The sequence below is a fragment of the Melospiza melodia genome, chromosome 2 (assembly GCF_035770615.1).
Source record: "Melospiza melodia melodia isolate bMelMel2 chromosome 2, bMelMel2.pri, whole genome shotgun sequence".
Lineage (NCBI taxonomy): Eukaryota > Metazoa > Chordata > Aves > Passeriformes > Passerellidae > Melospiza > Melospiza melodia.
In genome coordinates this window covers 73,854,698-73,868,216 of record NC_086195.1, presented here as the reverse complement: position 1 = coordinate 73,868,216, position 13,519 = coordinate 73,854,698, and the positions used below count along the sequence as shown (strand labels likewise).

Sequence of the window (13,519 nt, the reverse complement as noted above, 5' to 3'; positions counted from 1 at the left end):
GGTTTTTTGAGCAGTTTTTTGAAGGCTGAAATAGACCAGAAGACCATTTGTTGTCTGCTGGTGATGCATGTTTTGCTGGTCTTCAGACCAATACCTGGTTAGCCATGAAGTCCTTTTAGTCTATGGTGAAAATTCAGGCTTTTCCATGACACAGTTGTTCTCATCCTGAGTTAGACATCACTTTCCTTTTTTCATTTGAACCAGCAGGCAGCTGGCTAACTCTGATTTGAGTGCTTGTGTTTGGTCAGTTGAGTTTCATCCTTGGTATCTGAGAACAACTGGGGCATGAGTGAAAAGTCAGCCTTTGAGGTTTGGCTTCTATTAAATAGAAGTGATTCTCAAGCAACAAGGAAGTAGAAAAGGTTGTTGCTTGTCTCTCATCCTTTTCAGATGTTAATAATCAATATTTAGGTTTGACTTGGCACCGTTAGTTGTGCGAATTTTGCTGTGAAGGTCTTTCCATTTTTTTATTGAGGAGCCTCAGACTTAGTTACACAACTAGATGTACCCTGAACTTCAGTCAGTATTAAGTTACAGGTGTGTCTTTAACTTGATACATTTTGATCTATTCTAATAAAAAAAAAAAAGTGAGATACAGTTGAGGTTTCTTAAATAAAGAAGTGTATTTCAGCATACTTGTTACTGTGCCATGTGACTTGTGGTCCTTGGTGCAGTTGGAGGTTCCAAGGTGCAGTTGGAGGCTGGTTTTGGTTCCTAGGAATGATCTCCAGCACAAGGAGAGAGACACAGCAGTAGGAGGAGTAAGGATGCAGAAGAAGTTTCCTTTATGGAAAAGGTGATGGGCTTTTCTGCCACAACTCCGTGTTCACTGCTGAGTTTTTGTCCCTTGTGTACCGGATATCTTTCAAAGAGCAAGGAGCCATTGTGGGACTTCTGCCTGACCATCCATCTTGGGCTAGGTAGAAACTGCTGACCTTTGGTTTCTAATTAGTGTGGATTGTGTTCTTTATAGCTGGTAGAGGGATGGGAACTTGGGATAGGCTTCCTTTTATTGTGTGAAATCCAAAAGGGCTGTAACCTGTTACCAGAGCAAAAGCTCTCCATCAATTGTGCTACATTGGCTCTTTTCCCAGCTCTTTGCACCACTTCATCAGCTGTGAGGCACAAAGATGCCAAATTCTTAATGTTAAAAGTTACTGGTTTAAGTATTTTGAAATGCTGTTTCATTTAAAAACAAGATTTCCTGCTGTTTGACTTCCCCTGCTAATTTTCATCTTTATGGCTTAGTTTGCGTTTTTGGAGTTGGACAGTCTGTTAAGAGGAAGAAACTGTTGCAAAATCACTTGAAATGCCCCTAACAAATGACCCTAGGCAAGGACTTTTGCTTTGTGAACTCTCAACATTTTGACATTGTTTGTTCTGAACATTTCTTTTATTGCTTCTGGAGTTATATCCTGGGTTTAATTATAGGAATAGGTCAGCTGTAAGGAGGAGTTCTGCACTGACAGCAAATAAAATGTTATGCATCATTCAAATCATTGCTCTTCACATTTCTGTCATTTGGCTTTTCTTTTTCTACATAAATTGTTTTGAAAACAGGACACCAAGGTTTACCCTTTAAATGTATATCTCAAATTTTGAAGTTGCAATGGAAACTTAATGTGACATGAATTGTAAATATGTTCTGAAGCTATAAAGCTCCCAGTTTTATTACATTAGATACCATAAACAGTTTCTTTTTTCTTTAAAGAACGATACATCAGTAAATTGTTGTCAATAAATGTCAAAATTTCTCAGCTTTGCTGAATATACTTCTTTGTTCTTGTAAATCAGTCTCTCCCAGGAGAACTGACATGTGACGACAGGTAAACTGTGACTATTGAGGTTTTCATTTTAGTCAGCAAGACTATGTGTAGTTTTAACTATTACATTAATCCTCTGCAAATTTACAACAAATAATAAAGTTACCACCTAAAATGAATTAGATGCATCCTAAACTTCTGCCACATTTCTAAACTACTGTTCCTCTGCCAAGGTTGGGGAGCTAAATCAAAAGGCAACTTGGCATGTGCAGAAGTAGACAAAATCCCTCCTGCATCCTAGGAAAAAATTTGAATAAAAGTAGATGCTAAGACACAACTGGTATTCAGATAACTTTTTTTAATGCTTTCTTCTGTTTCCAGTGAGGATGGAATAAGCAGATGGTCCAGTATGACTGCATGACTAAAATTGTGTTACAATTTACCGAAAATCAGAGCATTTGACTGTAATTAGAGCCAGTCGGGGTAGACCCTGTTCCAGGATCCAAGAACAAAAAATGAAATAGGTTCAGTAACAACAGTGGGAGTAGGAAAAAGCAGTTTATAGGTGGGGTTTTAACCAGCAGCAGCAGCAGTAAATAATGCTGCTTGTAATGTGAACTAAAATTCAAGGCATTTGTGTATGTCAGCTGAAAAGCAAATATGTGCTCCATTACATTGAGTCTGTGAGATTGAGCTGGTGTATTTTGAGTTTGAAGAACTGTAAGATAAAACTGAGACTGGGGAATAAGCCCGGATAGAGAATCCTAAACATAGTTCTCCACTCCCATCCAGTGATGCACTTGACTCAGATTATTGCTGCAGATGATAATGAGTATTTTAAAGAGATGGACCACTGAATTTAAATAACAAAGATCCTTACAAATCCTAGATGGTAGCAAAATGGCTTGTAGATTATAATATAAGAAAAGGTTTCATAAATAATAAGTTACTCATTGCCTTCCCCCCAAAACATTTCTGCTTGTTTAAGAAAAATAATTTGTTCCTCAGGAAAAGCTAATTTTGGGATGCCCTTAGGATTTATATTTGATCTGGTGTTGTTTATTATCCTGATGTCTTGGCAGTGGTGGCAGGTGTTGTGAGAGTGGAGGTTCTGAGCCCCTTCATGAGTGTTTCCCAGACACTTGCACTGCGCTGAGAGTTTGCAGGGACACAAGTGGCAGCGCTGTCATGGCTCACAAAATTCCCTCTTGAATGTTTCTTCCCTGTGATCCCCCTCCCCCCATCCTGTTGAAGCATGGCCACCTTGATGTCAAGCTCAGGATGAATTAGATTTTATGTGCCATGTGTGTAAGAATCCTCCCTGCACCCATAGCAGTGCAAGCACTTGCTTCTTGCCCGTGTTTTGAGAATCCGTAGATTCACAAAAGTGAAGTGCTTGCTAAAGCAGCTGTTTGATCAGCCCCACCAGCTAGCACTTCCATTCTCAAGCAGAACAGCCTCCTTTTACAGCTTGCTAAAAATAGCCATTTCTTTAAAGCCTGAGGACACGGTGATTCATGTGGTGGTGGAGAGGAAGAAAGGTTATTTCTTTAGCTTTGGGCTTTGGGAGGAAAGCCGCTGTGCTATCCCGGTGCCAGCTGGGCTCGTGCTTGCTGCCCCTTGGCCTTCATGGCCACATCACCAACCCCAGTGGCTCTGGCATTCCTTGCTCTGCCACTTGGCAGCTATTTGGGATGCAGGTGCTGCATTCCAGTGCCCATCTTGGCTCTGGAGGGAAGGGTGTGCAGTCACTGCCACAACTGAAAATAAACCCGTGAGATGGCAAGTTGCAGATTTGTGGCTGGGTTTGTGCAGAGCTCGCCCAAGGACAAAGGTATTTCTTACAGTTTATCCTGGGCAAAGGGGAAATGCTGCTACTTTGTCACCATTCAGATTCCTGATGAAGGTTCTAACACCATTGCAAGTGCAGTTTAAGGACAGAAGTCACAGGTTGAGCTTACGTCAGATTTTTCATTAATTCCTGCATTAGCTCTCCCATGCTCTGCAGGGGACTTGTTCTGCTGTCTGACACCACAGTGTGACAGTGACACTGCTGCCAAACCTACTCTGAGGCTCTAGCTTGCAGCAGCCTCTCTCTCAGGAAGATGCTCAGGCACACTTTTTTCTGCTTTGAAGCCCTTCGTATCTCATTCCTTCTGAGGAAACAGCCCTCAAAAAAGTATTAGTGTTGATGTAAATGGAAATTGTTCTTACTCAAGTAATTTTGTTTCTGGAGGATCATGAAGCAGAGAATGACTGGTAGATGTGCGTGCAGCATTTTAGTTGCTGAGCAACCTGTTTCTTGCTTCAGCCTCTTAGCAAAAGAATCCAGTTTCAAATAAGATATTTGGGACCCTGTCTGACTTAGTGATAGTGTAATCTACAAAGACTACTTGGACAGGAAAACAAAATGGCTTTCTTGGAAAACAAGAAGCTTTGCAAGAATTTTCACCATAAAGGACCATAAATCTGCACTGTTGCTTTCTAATTCCTATGAACTGGTTTTTATGTTTGGGTTCTTGGGTAGACCTTAAATCATTGTTCTAGATAAAGCATGCCCAGAAGGAGTGGTTCTTATCTGCAGCTCAACAAAGCCAACATTATCTTTCTCAATGCTTGTAAACTTCACGTGGTTTTATTTATAGCATCCCGAGAACTTGGGCAACCAGATGATGTTTGCTCCTTTTCTCCTCACAATCTTGTTTTAACCCGTTTTAATAAAATAAAAGCTTTGGCAAGAAGGCAAAATAATCTTTCTTGTTGGTGGAAGAGAAGAATATAATTTCTAATATCAAAAAAGCCCAGCTCCCTGTAAGTGTCTAGTGATAAGACTCATCAGCTTGAATGATCATGTTCAGGCTTTTGGGATTTTGTTCTTGTTTTGGTTGTTTGTCTTTTTTTTTCCCCAGGCTTGTTTTTTTTTTAGAATTGCCACCACCCAAAAGGAGTTAGATTTTGTTCTTTTTGTAGTAGATTTGCACACATTTTTCATGTCTGACTATCTCCTGAACTTTCTGTCATCATTCACAGGAATTAGCTGTTGATACTTGCCTGTATTCATCCACCCAAGTACTGTTTCCTCCTTTCCTCAGCAGTAGCTTATCTGCAGGCACAAAGGAGTAATTGCAGTCACACTGAATGGGAGAACAGGGGAATGGAGCTCAGATCCTGCCAGAAGCAACAAAGGGATTTTTTTTTGCCATGGTCTGGCCTTAAGGACCAGCTTTGCAGAGCCTGAAGAAGGCACAGATCAGAGAGCAGGATGGAGAAGGTTGAGCTCTGGTATGCTCCAGCAAAAGCTGACAGTGTACAGGTGTCCAAGTTGTATCACTCACACAAGCTGCTTCCTCCAGATTATGTAGTGTGAAATAATGGTTTTAAATCTTAATTTCCAGATAACCTTCATGAACCAAGTAAAATCCAAGCTTGGATCCAATCTTGGAAAGCATTTCTTTTTTTAAATGTTGGTGGAAATGACTGGCTGCTGGCAAGACGGTGTATTTGAGGGCAGAAGATGCCTTCCTGTGCCTTGTGTAACTGTGTGAGGAGGGGGTTGCATGTGCAGATACCAGGACTCTCTTCACCGTTTCTTCATACTTTAGATTGAGTACTTTTTGTACATGAGAAGTGTCTTACAGGATTTTTGGGGCTGTGACAGTAGGCAGCAGATGCAGGAAGTTGTCTCCTGGCTTCTGGGCTTCATGTGGTTGATCCAGCTTATTTCTGCGTCTTTTAGCAGCTAATTGTTCCAAAGTCACAAATTCAATTGTCCTGTGAGAGTTTGCTTTGGAACATCTTTCCTGAGTAATCATTGCTGATTTTTGCATGTTATTCTTTAATCTAATTTAGAAAGGACAGGATGTTTCTAAGGATCAGGACAATAGTTACGCAGCTCCAGTGGCTTAATTTTCCTGGGTGGAAATCAGTGGCACATTCATTATGGGACTGGCACTGCTGTTTGTGCACACTGGCAGCTAAGCCTAAAGCCCCCCTGGTAGAGGTATTTAAGAGTCATTTGTTATGGAAAACTTCAGCCTTTTATGTTAGGGGCACGAAATACTTAGTATGCAAATCCAATACTGCTGTTTATGGATAACATATTAAGAGTCACCAACACAGTGGTTGCAATTAGGGACTTGAGACAAGTGTGCAGCCAGCCAGATAGGTGGAAAATAACCATAAAGAGGAAAAGAAGAAAAGACAAGGTGCAACTGCTTTAAATTATTGCAAGGGAAATTCAGATTAGGCATTAGGAAAACTTTAACAGTTTGAGGAGTTAGTCACTGAAATAAATGACCCGTGGAGAGGAAGGAACCTCCAGGAGAATTGGACCAACACTGTTCAGCAATCATGTGGACAGTGTTGGTCCTGCCCTTGATGAGTTGGAGGAGCAGACAGCCTTCCCAGGTCCCCTTCACTCCTCTGGTTGGCAGCACAGTTTATCTTAATCCAGCTTCTTATCCCTAATAAATCAAAAAATTCCTCTAGCTCTTCTTACACTATCAGCTTGTTCTGTACTAAATATATCCTCCTGCCTTGTAGGTGGGGTTTGCACACCGAGGCTTGTGCTGCTTGCAGTGTGCTCCAGGCTCAGCAGTGAGTCAGGTGGCCTTTTCATCAGGTTTCTTGAAAATGCATGTAACTGGGTCTTGCTGGTTTGCTTTTCATGCCAATATTTGGCACAAAAAGTTCTTACACTCTTCACAACATTAAGGATCTCATCAGATGCCGATGTTGAAAAAAGCCAGCATCTTGCTTATAATTTCCTGAGTGCGGTTTCTTTCCCCCTCTGTTTTCAAATTTCCATTCAATCCAGTAAATTGGCTAATTTTAGCATCATGCCACATGTTTTGTTGCTATTGTCTGTGTATCTTCAAACTAGTCTGTCAACCAACTGGAATTGGATTTTTGGGGTTTGTTTCTGCCTTACCCCTGCCCAAAATTGGTGCTGTTCCTTGCCAAAATGAATGCCATTCCATCATGCAAAGTACAGGGGATGCAAAGCTGATCTAATGTGGTGTGGTGCCATACATCCTCAGTGGACACTCAGGGGGCTTTGAGAAGAGAATAGAATCCAGACCTTGAAGATCTCATCCTGAGGTGAATATGTAATTCCTGACAGTGACTGAACTGTGTGACTGTTTTGCAGGAAAAGAGAGTACAGGTCTCCCCGCCATTGACAAGAGGACCAAGTGCCTTTATACCAGAGAATGAAGTAAGTTTGCAGTTAGCTGGGCTTGGGTGATAATTCTGAAAATAATGACACTGAAGGATGGTTCTATGACCCTGCTTGTTCCATGATACTTGGATGAGCTCCCTTGAAAGCAAAAGCAATGGTGTCTCTGGAGCAGGTTCCAGTGGGTAAGACCCACCCCATCCTTTCACACAAGTGGTACTGTTTGACATCTTTTCTGTTACCAGCTTTCCCAGAGACAGCCATGAGTGACAGCTCTGCTCCTCTCAGGTGGGTGTGAACACATTATTTATAATGCCAGACCTGAGGGGAGGCCTGTCCAGTATTGCAGCAGCGTGATTATTTAGCTCTCAGAGCAGTGCCTGACCTTCAGTTTGAGTGAACCTGCAAATATGACTTCACTCCTTAGACTATAGCTGTGGCTCTTGAGAGAATTTATGGTTGAAAGGAAGGAGTGGATTTCAGACTGGAGATTTCTACCATGACAAATGCCGACTGTGGTTTGTTGAACAAACGACTGCCTTTCTCCCTCACTCCTTGTCATGAAATGGTGCAGTGAATAGAGAGGGTTTAGTGACAGAATAGTAACACACTGAAGTGATAATAACACTACTGGTGTTAAAGGCTGCTTTATTGTTGCAATGGAAAGAATATGGGCAGAGAATAATGACTTAATTGTAAAGGTTCCTATTAACATGCCACAAGGCTTGGAAAGCAGAATTTAAAAAAAAATGTCTGTGGATGGAAATAAATCAGGAGGAAGTACATGCACAGTATGAAGAGGATAGTAATAGAGATGAAGATAAAGCTTAGAAATAATCATATGGCATATTGCTATGCCTAACATAGCAACAGCGCAGTCCTACAGGATTATATTTTGATTCTGTTAGCAGAATTTCTTTCTATAACTTGCACTGTTACAAGAAAAATTCCTGACAAGCTGGAGAAGATCAGAAACCTTACTGGAGATACAAAAAATATTATTTCCCCAAGAAGCCACTAAATGAGACAAGAATCTCTTAAATACATGGGAGATACACTTGCTGAAGAATAAGGGGGACTCCTAGGAGTGGAGTGAGGTATATACAGGAAGATAAATTGTCTCTAATGTATGAATAAAATTCTGATGGTAAAAACATTATTAAGGACCACTGAGAAGGCATCAGTTTGGGTATAAGACACAGAAAAGCTGCCATAGTGAAGATACACATATTAAAAAGGTGGAGCTGCCTAACTGTGAAGCTGCTTCTCCCCTTTCTTTCTGGGCCCACAAATGTGGTGAGAAATGAAGATGTAATATGTTGTTTTGTTTCTTTGCATGTGACTTCTATATAAGATCTGGTAGAAAAATATTTGAGACATGGACCACTCATCAGCCCATCATAAAGAAGAAAACATATTTTAAATACAATATTTCAGCAAAAGCATTGTGTTTCTTGGTTTTAGGCACTTTTACCTTCATGTGCAGTAAAACAACTAAAATATGTTCTAATGTCATGGTGTTTGCAATAGTAAGCTGGCTGGTTTATTACTGCACAGTGTCAGAATAAATACTGGGTTTTCTAGTCTTGTGCTTGTAACTTCAGTGGTGAACATGTTGAGAATGGCTGTTCCTGGTGATAAACACTGAGTAATAGCACTCATACTGTGTCAGGGCTTGCAATGCAAGAGCTACTTACTCTTCTGCTGTTTCATTTCATCTTGTGCCCAACGTTTGGATTGGTTGGAATAATTAAAGAACAGCTTTTGTTTAAAGAAAGCATTAAATTCCTATTCTAAATAATACCTGAATGTTATGGACAAATTAGCATTTGATCTCCTGTTCAATTATACAAGCACAGAAGGGGTAGATTGCCAGGCTGTTTCTATAATTTGGTTACATAATCCAGTTCCTCTCCATTAATTTTGAAATTGATTTTAGGGCTGAGCACTCAGGTGGTGTGTGTCTAAACAGGTTGTCTTCCATAAAGAATTTACTTCCCATTTAGCTCTTACTTACTTTCAGCTCCCTGTACAGGTTTGATTTCAGCATCTGCGACTTCCTGTTTCAAGAAGATGAATAGAAAAATGGCTTTGAGTTTTTAGAAACGTATAAAAAATAACAGAGGTTCAGTGTAAAGTCCTCTTCAGTTCTCACAGTATACAAGCAGGATCTGTGTGTGTATTTGCATTCATGCAGGCATGTATGTTTGCAAATACACATCCAGAACTCCATCATTGTCTTTAAGTCTGGACACAGATAAACCTTTCATACCACAGTGTGTTTCTCCCAAAGGCTAAAGCTAGAGAAAATCTCTCCCTCTGTTAACATTTCTCCATCTTATTTTCAAGGTTATGCAAGCAAATGGTTTGGATGAACGTACTAATCTTCTTGTGGAAGAATATTCTACGTCTGGTCGCCTGGACAACATCACCCAGGTCATGAGCATCCACAGTCAGTACCTGGAGTCCTTCCTCCGCAGCCAGTTCTACATGCTGCGCATGGATGGGCCCCTTCCTTTGCCCTACAGGCACTACATTGCCATCATGGTATGTACCAGCAGGCTGGGCCTCCTCTCCTGCAGCGCTGACTTCTATAGTAAAAACAAGAACAAAAGCAGGAAGAATTTAGAAAGGAGAAATTAGGGTGGTAATTTGACAGAGGCTGAATTTTTGTTGTAGACTTTAATCACAGTAAAGCATGCCTAGCCAGAAGGTTTTCAGTGAGGGGGGAGAATCGGCAACCTATATCATGCCCTGTTTCCCGCAGTGATGCTCCTCTCACATGCCCACATCACTGTGCAGCAGTAGGGTGAGAGGCAGTGGACTCAAGTCACAAGAAATTCCAGAGGGACACAAGGAAAACAATTCTCTCTCTGAGGATGTTGAGACATTGCAGCAAGAAAGGTTCTGTGATCTCCAAGGGTGAAGATCTTGTCTGGACCAGGTTCCAAGCAACAAGTTCTAAGTCAGCTCTGTGAGGTTTCTCTTCTAGTGATCACTTCCACCCAAAATTATATTTTGCACTCCAGAGTAATCAAATATATTTTTGTTGGAGAATCCTCTATACTATATAGAAGTGCATTGAAATGCATTTGCACAAGGCCTTTTGGAATTATATTTTACTTTTGTTTTGTGTTATTAACCTGTCTCTCACCCACAGCAAAAGCAGATCACACACTAATGTGCTGCACTGTTCCCTCTGTGTTTAATTATTCCAGGCTGCTGCCAGACATCAGTGTTCCTACCTAATAAATATGCACGTTGATGAGTTTCTGAAGACTGGTGGGATTGCAGAGTGGTTGAATGGTTTAGAATACATTCCCCAAAGACTGAAAAACCTGAACGAAATAAACAAACTTCTTGCACACCGGCCCTGGCTGATCACAAAAGAGCACATCCAGGTACCTCTTCAGTCATGCCCTGCAAATACCAGTAAATGTCTGGTGAAAAAACTGCCTAGAACTGTGCAAGGTAGGCTTGGAACTACAGGCAGAAGTCTGCCTAGTTAGGCTTCATTACCCTGAGTTAAAAAGTTCAGGGAAGTACTAGTGCACCAAACAAGCTGATTCTCCTGTGTGACAAAGCCAGTAAGATTTTCTTTTGAGGAGTAGCATTGGCTAAAATAGCCCAAAAGAAAAGAAGTAATATGTTAGGTGTCTCTTTTTTTGTCCCATGAGAGTTTGTGTGCAAGGGGAACATGGTATTATTGGAAGAAAGAATTGATGCCTTTTTGAAATGTGTAGTGTTTTATAGAAAATCTGGGGGCCAAAAGAAATTTTATATTTACACTTTTTTTATTCTCATTTCAGAAACTTGTCAAGACTGGGGAAAATAATTGGTCTCTTCCTGAACTGGTTCATGCTGTTGTCCTGTTGGCCCATTATCATGCCTTGGCAAGTTTTGTGTTTGGTAGTGGCATTAATCCAGAGAGAGATCCGGATACATCCAATGGAGTCAGACTTATAGCAGTCAACAACTTCTGTGTCTGTGATCTTGCCAATGACAACAACATAGAAAATGCATCCCTCACAAGTAGCAACTTCGGGGTTAGTGTTGCAAGAAAATTCTTTTGCTTGCCTCTGTTTTGCATTAGAAAACTTACTTCCATTCTGTTCTGTTTAAATTTTAGTTTGAAATTTCTTTTTGCCTACTTTACAGGAATGCTTGAGTCTGATAATTCTTACATATACTCTGGCAATTTCCAGTGTAATCTGTTGAAAACCACCCTGTAACAGTGGATGGCAGTCAGAGCAGTGTGATTTTGATAGGTAATCTCACCACCCATCGGGCAGGACTAAAACTTTGCTTTCAGCAGAAAACTCAAAGTCCCAGTTTCTTTAGACAGTGGGGCATTGACTAGAGCATTGTTCCATCCATGTTCCTAACATAGGGAGTGAAAAGAAAGATGGAAAAAAAATACAAGTAGTAGTAGTGGTAGTAGTAGTAATAATAATAATTATTATTTTTACTTCAAGGCCTACAGTCACTAAACAGTTTGAAACACTTCCATGTAGATGGGAGGAAATGTCTGAAATAAAATTACTTAATTCTTCATGCTGGCATTCCTGTCTTGAATCAACAGAGAACTTTGATTACTAAGTTAATTAACTTGATTAATTTGATTACCAGTTAATTAACTGGACATTTTTTCCTGGAAGGTGCTCTAGAATGCTTTTGAAGACATGCCCTTGAATTAATGCCGACAGATGAATTAGCCTCATTGCCTTTGATGGAAAATCAGGATTATGAGCAGAGTTGCTAGATACAATTTTTACAATTACCAGTAGAATGTAAGCATGTCATCACTCAGTTCAATCACTGTGTATTAAATTTCTGGGCTGTAAAACATGCCAGCTCATGCCATGGAGGTCCCTTATTCCCCATTTGTAGAGGGCAGAGCGTTGCTGCTGACTGTGCTTATTGCTAAGCAGTGAGGAGTCTGCTAGAATTGTAACTGTGGGCAAAAGAACAGACTCAAAAAGATGGAAAAAAAACCCAAAATAATTTATCTTATAAAAAATCTGAATGATAGGTACAGGGCACCCAAAATTTTGATGCATTTCTAATTAAAAGAGGTCTTTTTTCCTCACAAAAGTAAGGAAAAGTGGCTGTTTTGGTTACACATAATGAAAGAAAAATACTGATTTGCCATCTCAGGTTGTGTTTCTGTAAGGCAGTGCTGCACTGCATCTCTTCAGAAGCATATTTTCCATTGCCAATGGACTGAATATAGTTCCCTTAGTATGAAAAGTTGTTTATGGGAGACGTAGGGCACGCAGATGGATTTTCCTGAGCTGTCTATGTGGTGGAATATGAGTGACTGTGGTTTCCACACTCAAGCACCACCTCTTCACTGTTAATCCCACTGCAGTAAATTGCTGCAGCAGGCCACATTAACACTTCCCAGCTCCTGTCTCCCTGCTGTGTGAAAGCTGTTTGTCTATGATCTATGTGACAAAATGCATTCTACCTTGAGTTTTTGTGTTTGCTGCTGCTGGCTGGTTTTGAGAACATTTACTGTCAAGCATGTAATCCAAAGATGACACAGGTTGTCTATCTTCTAATTTTGCAGAATGTCATGGTGTTTTTTGCAGATTGCAGACTCTTTAAGTGAGCTGGAGGCCCTGATGGAAAGGATGAAGAGACTACAGGAAGATAAAGAGGATGAAGAAGCCTCTCAGGAAGAAATGGCAACTCGCTTTGAGAAGGAGAAAAAGGAGAGTCTGCTAGTAATTAGTGGAGGTATTTGGGCTTTTCCAGTTCAATTTCTTGTGTGCTTTTTCAGAAATAAATGCTTGAGGCTAGTTCAGTGACTGAAACGTTTTCTGTCCATTTCTTTATTCTGGCTCTTCATGTAGGAAGTGTGTAGTAAGGGTGGTCTTACCTTTTGCTTCATCATCTTAGGATTTCTTGATTGGCAAATATCCTTTTTACTACTTGAATTTAGCTTTTGTATATTAAGGGGAAAAAAAGCCTGTAGGATTCCTTAAAAAGTAGGGTGGACATTTTTCTTTATATGTTCTGTATAACCAAAACAATTACTTTGTCAATTATAATTAATAATTTATTAATTATAATTAACAAATTAGTAATAAATATTCAGTGATATTTCACAGGTGTAGGTTCTGTGGAGCTTAGAACTTCAATGACACTCATAAGTAGCTTTCAGATATGGCATTTAGTTTAGGAATAAGATGATGAGACTCAATTACTTTACCATTTACTGCCCACCTGGAAAGGACATTACCAATTTGCTGCTCTGAGTGATCATACTGCTGTGCTGTTCCACTGCCTATCTTGTGATGGAGATTGATAGCATTTTTTTATTCTCAAATTATTTTCCAAATTTTGAGCTGAAACCTTCTTTTTCTATATTCTTCATATGCTCTGGATGCCTTCATCTCTAACAAACTACTGAATGAAGGCTGCTTCATACAGACAGAAAAGTGGTTTTTCCCCCAAGAAAGTGTTGGAAGAAAGAATATTATTAAGACAATCAGAATCTCTAGCTATTTCCTCATAGTAGAAGCTACTTGAAGATGATTGCTTGTGTCTTTTTAAAAAGTGACTACTAAAATGC

General features: G+C 40.2%; 1 protein-coding gene across 2 annotated transcripts in view; it reads left to right on the top strand.

The window, feature by feature from the left end:
* The window catches only part of SESN3 (sestrin 3), a 44,832-nt gene that overhangs the window by 16,381 nt on the left and 14,932 nt on the right, over nt 1–13,519 (top strand). For both annotated transcript variants that reach the window (XM_063148881.1, XM_063148880.1), the window contains exons 2-6: nt 6,913–6,978; nt 9,289–9,486; nt 10,158–10,340; nt 10,749–10,985; nt 12,534–12,681. In XM_063148881.1, coding sequence (XP_063004951.1) covers nt 6,913–6,978; nt 9,289–9,486; nt 10,158–10,340; nt 10,749–10,985; nt 12,534–12,681 — 832 coding nt within the window. The remainder of the gene's footprint in view (nt 1–6,912; nt 6,979–9,288; nt 9,487–10,157; nt 10,341–10,748; nt 10,986–12,533; nt 12,682–13,519) is intronic.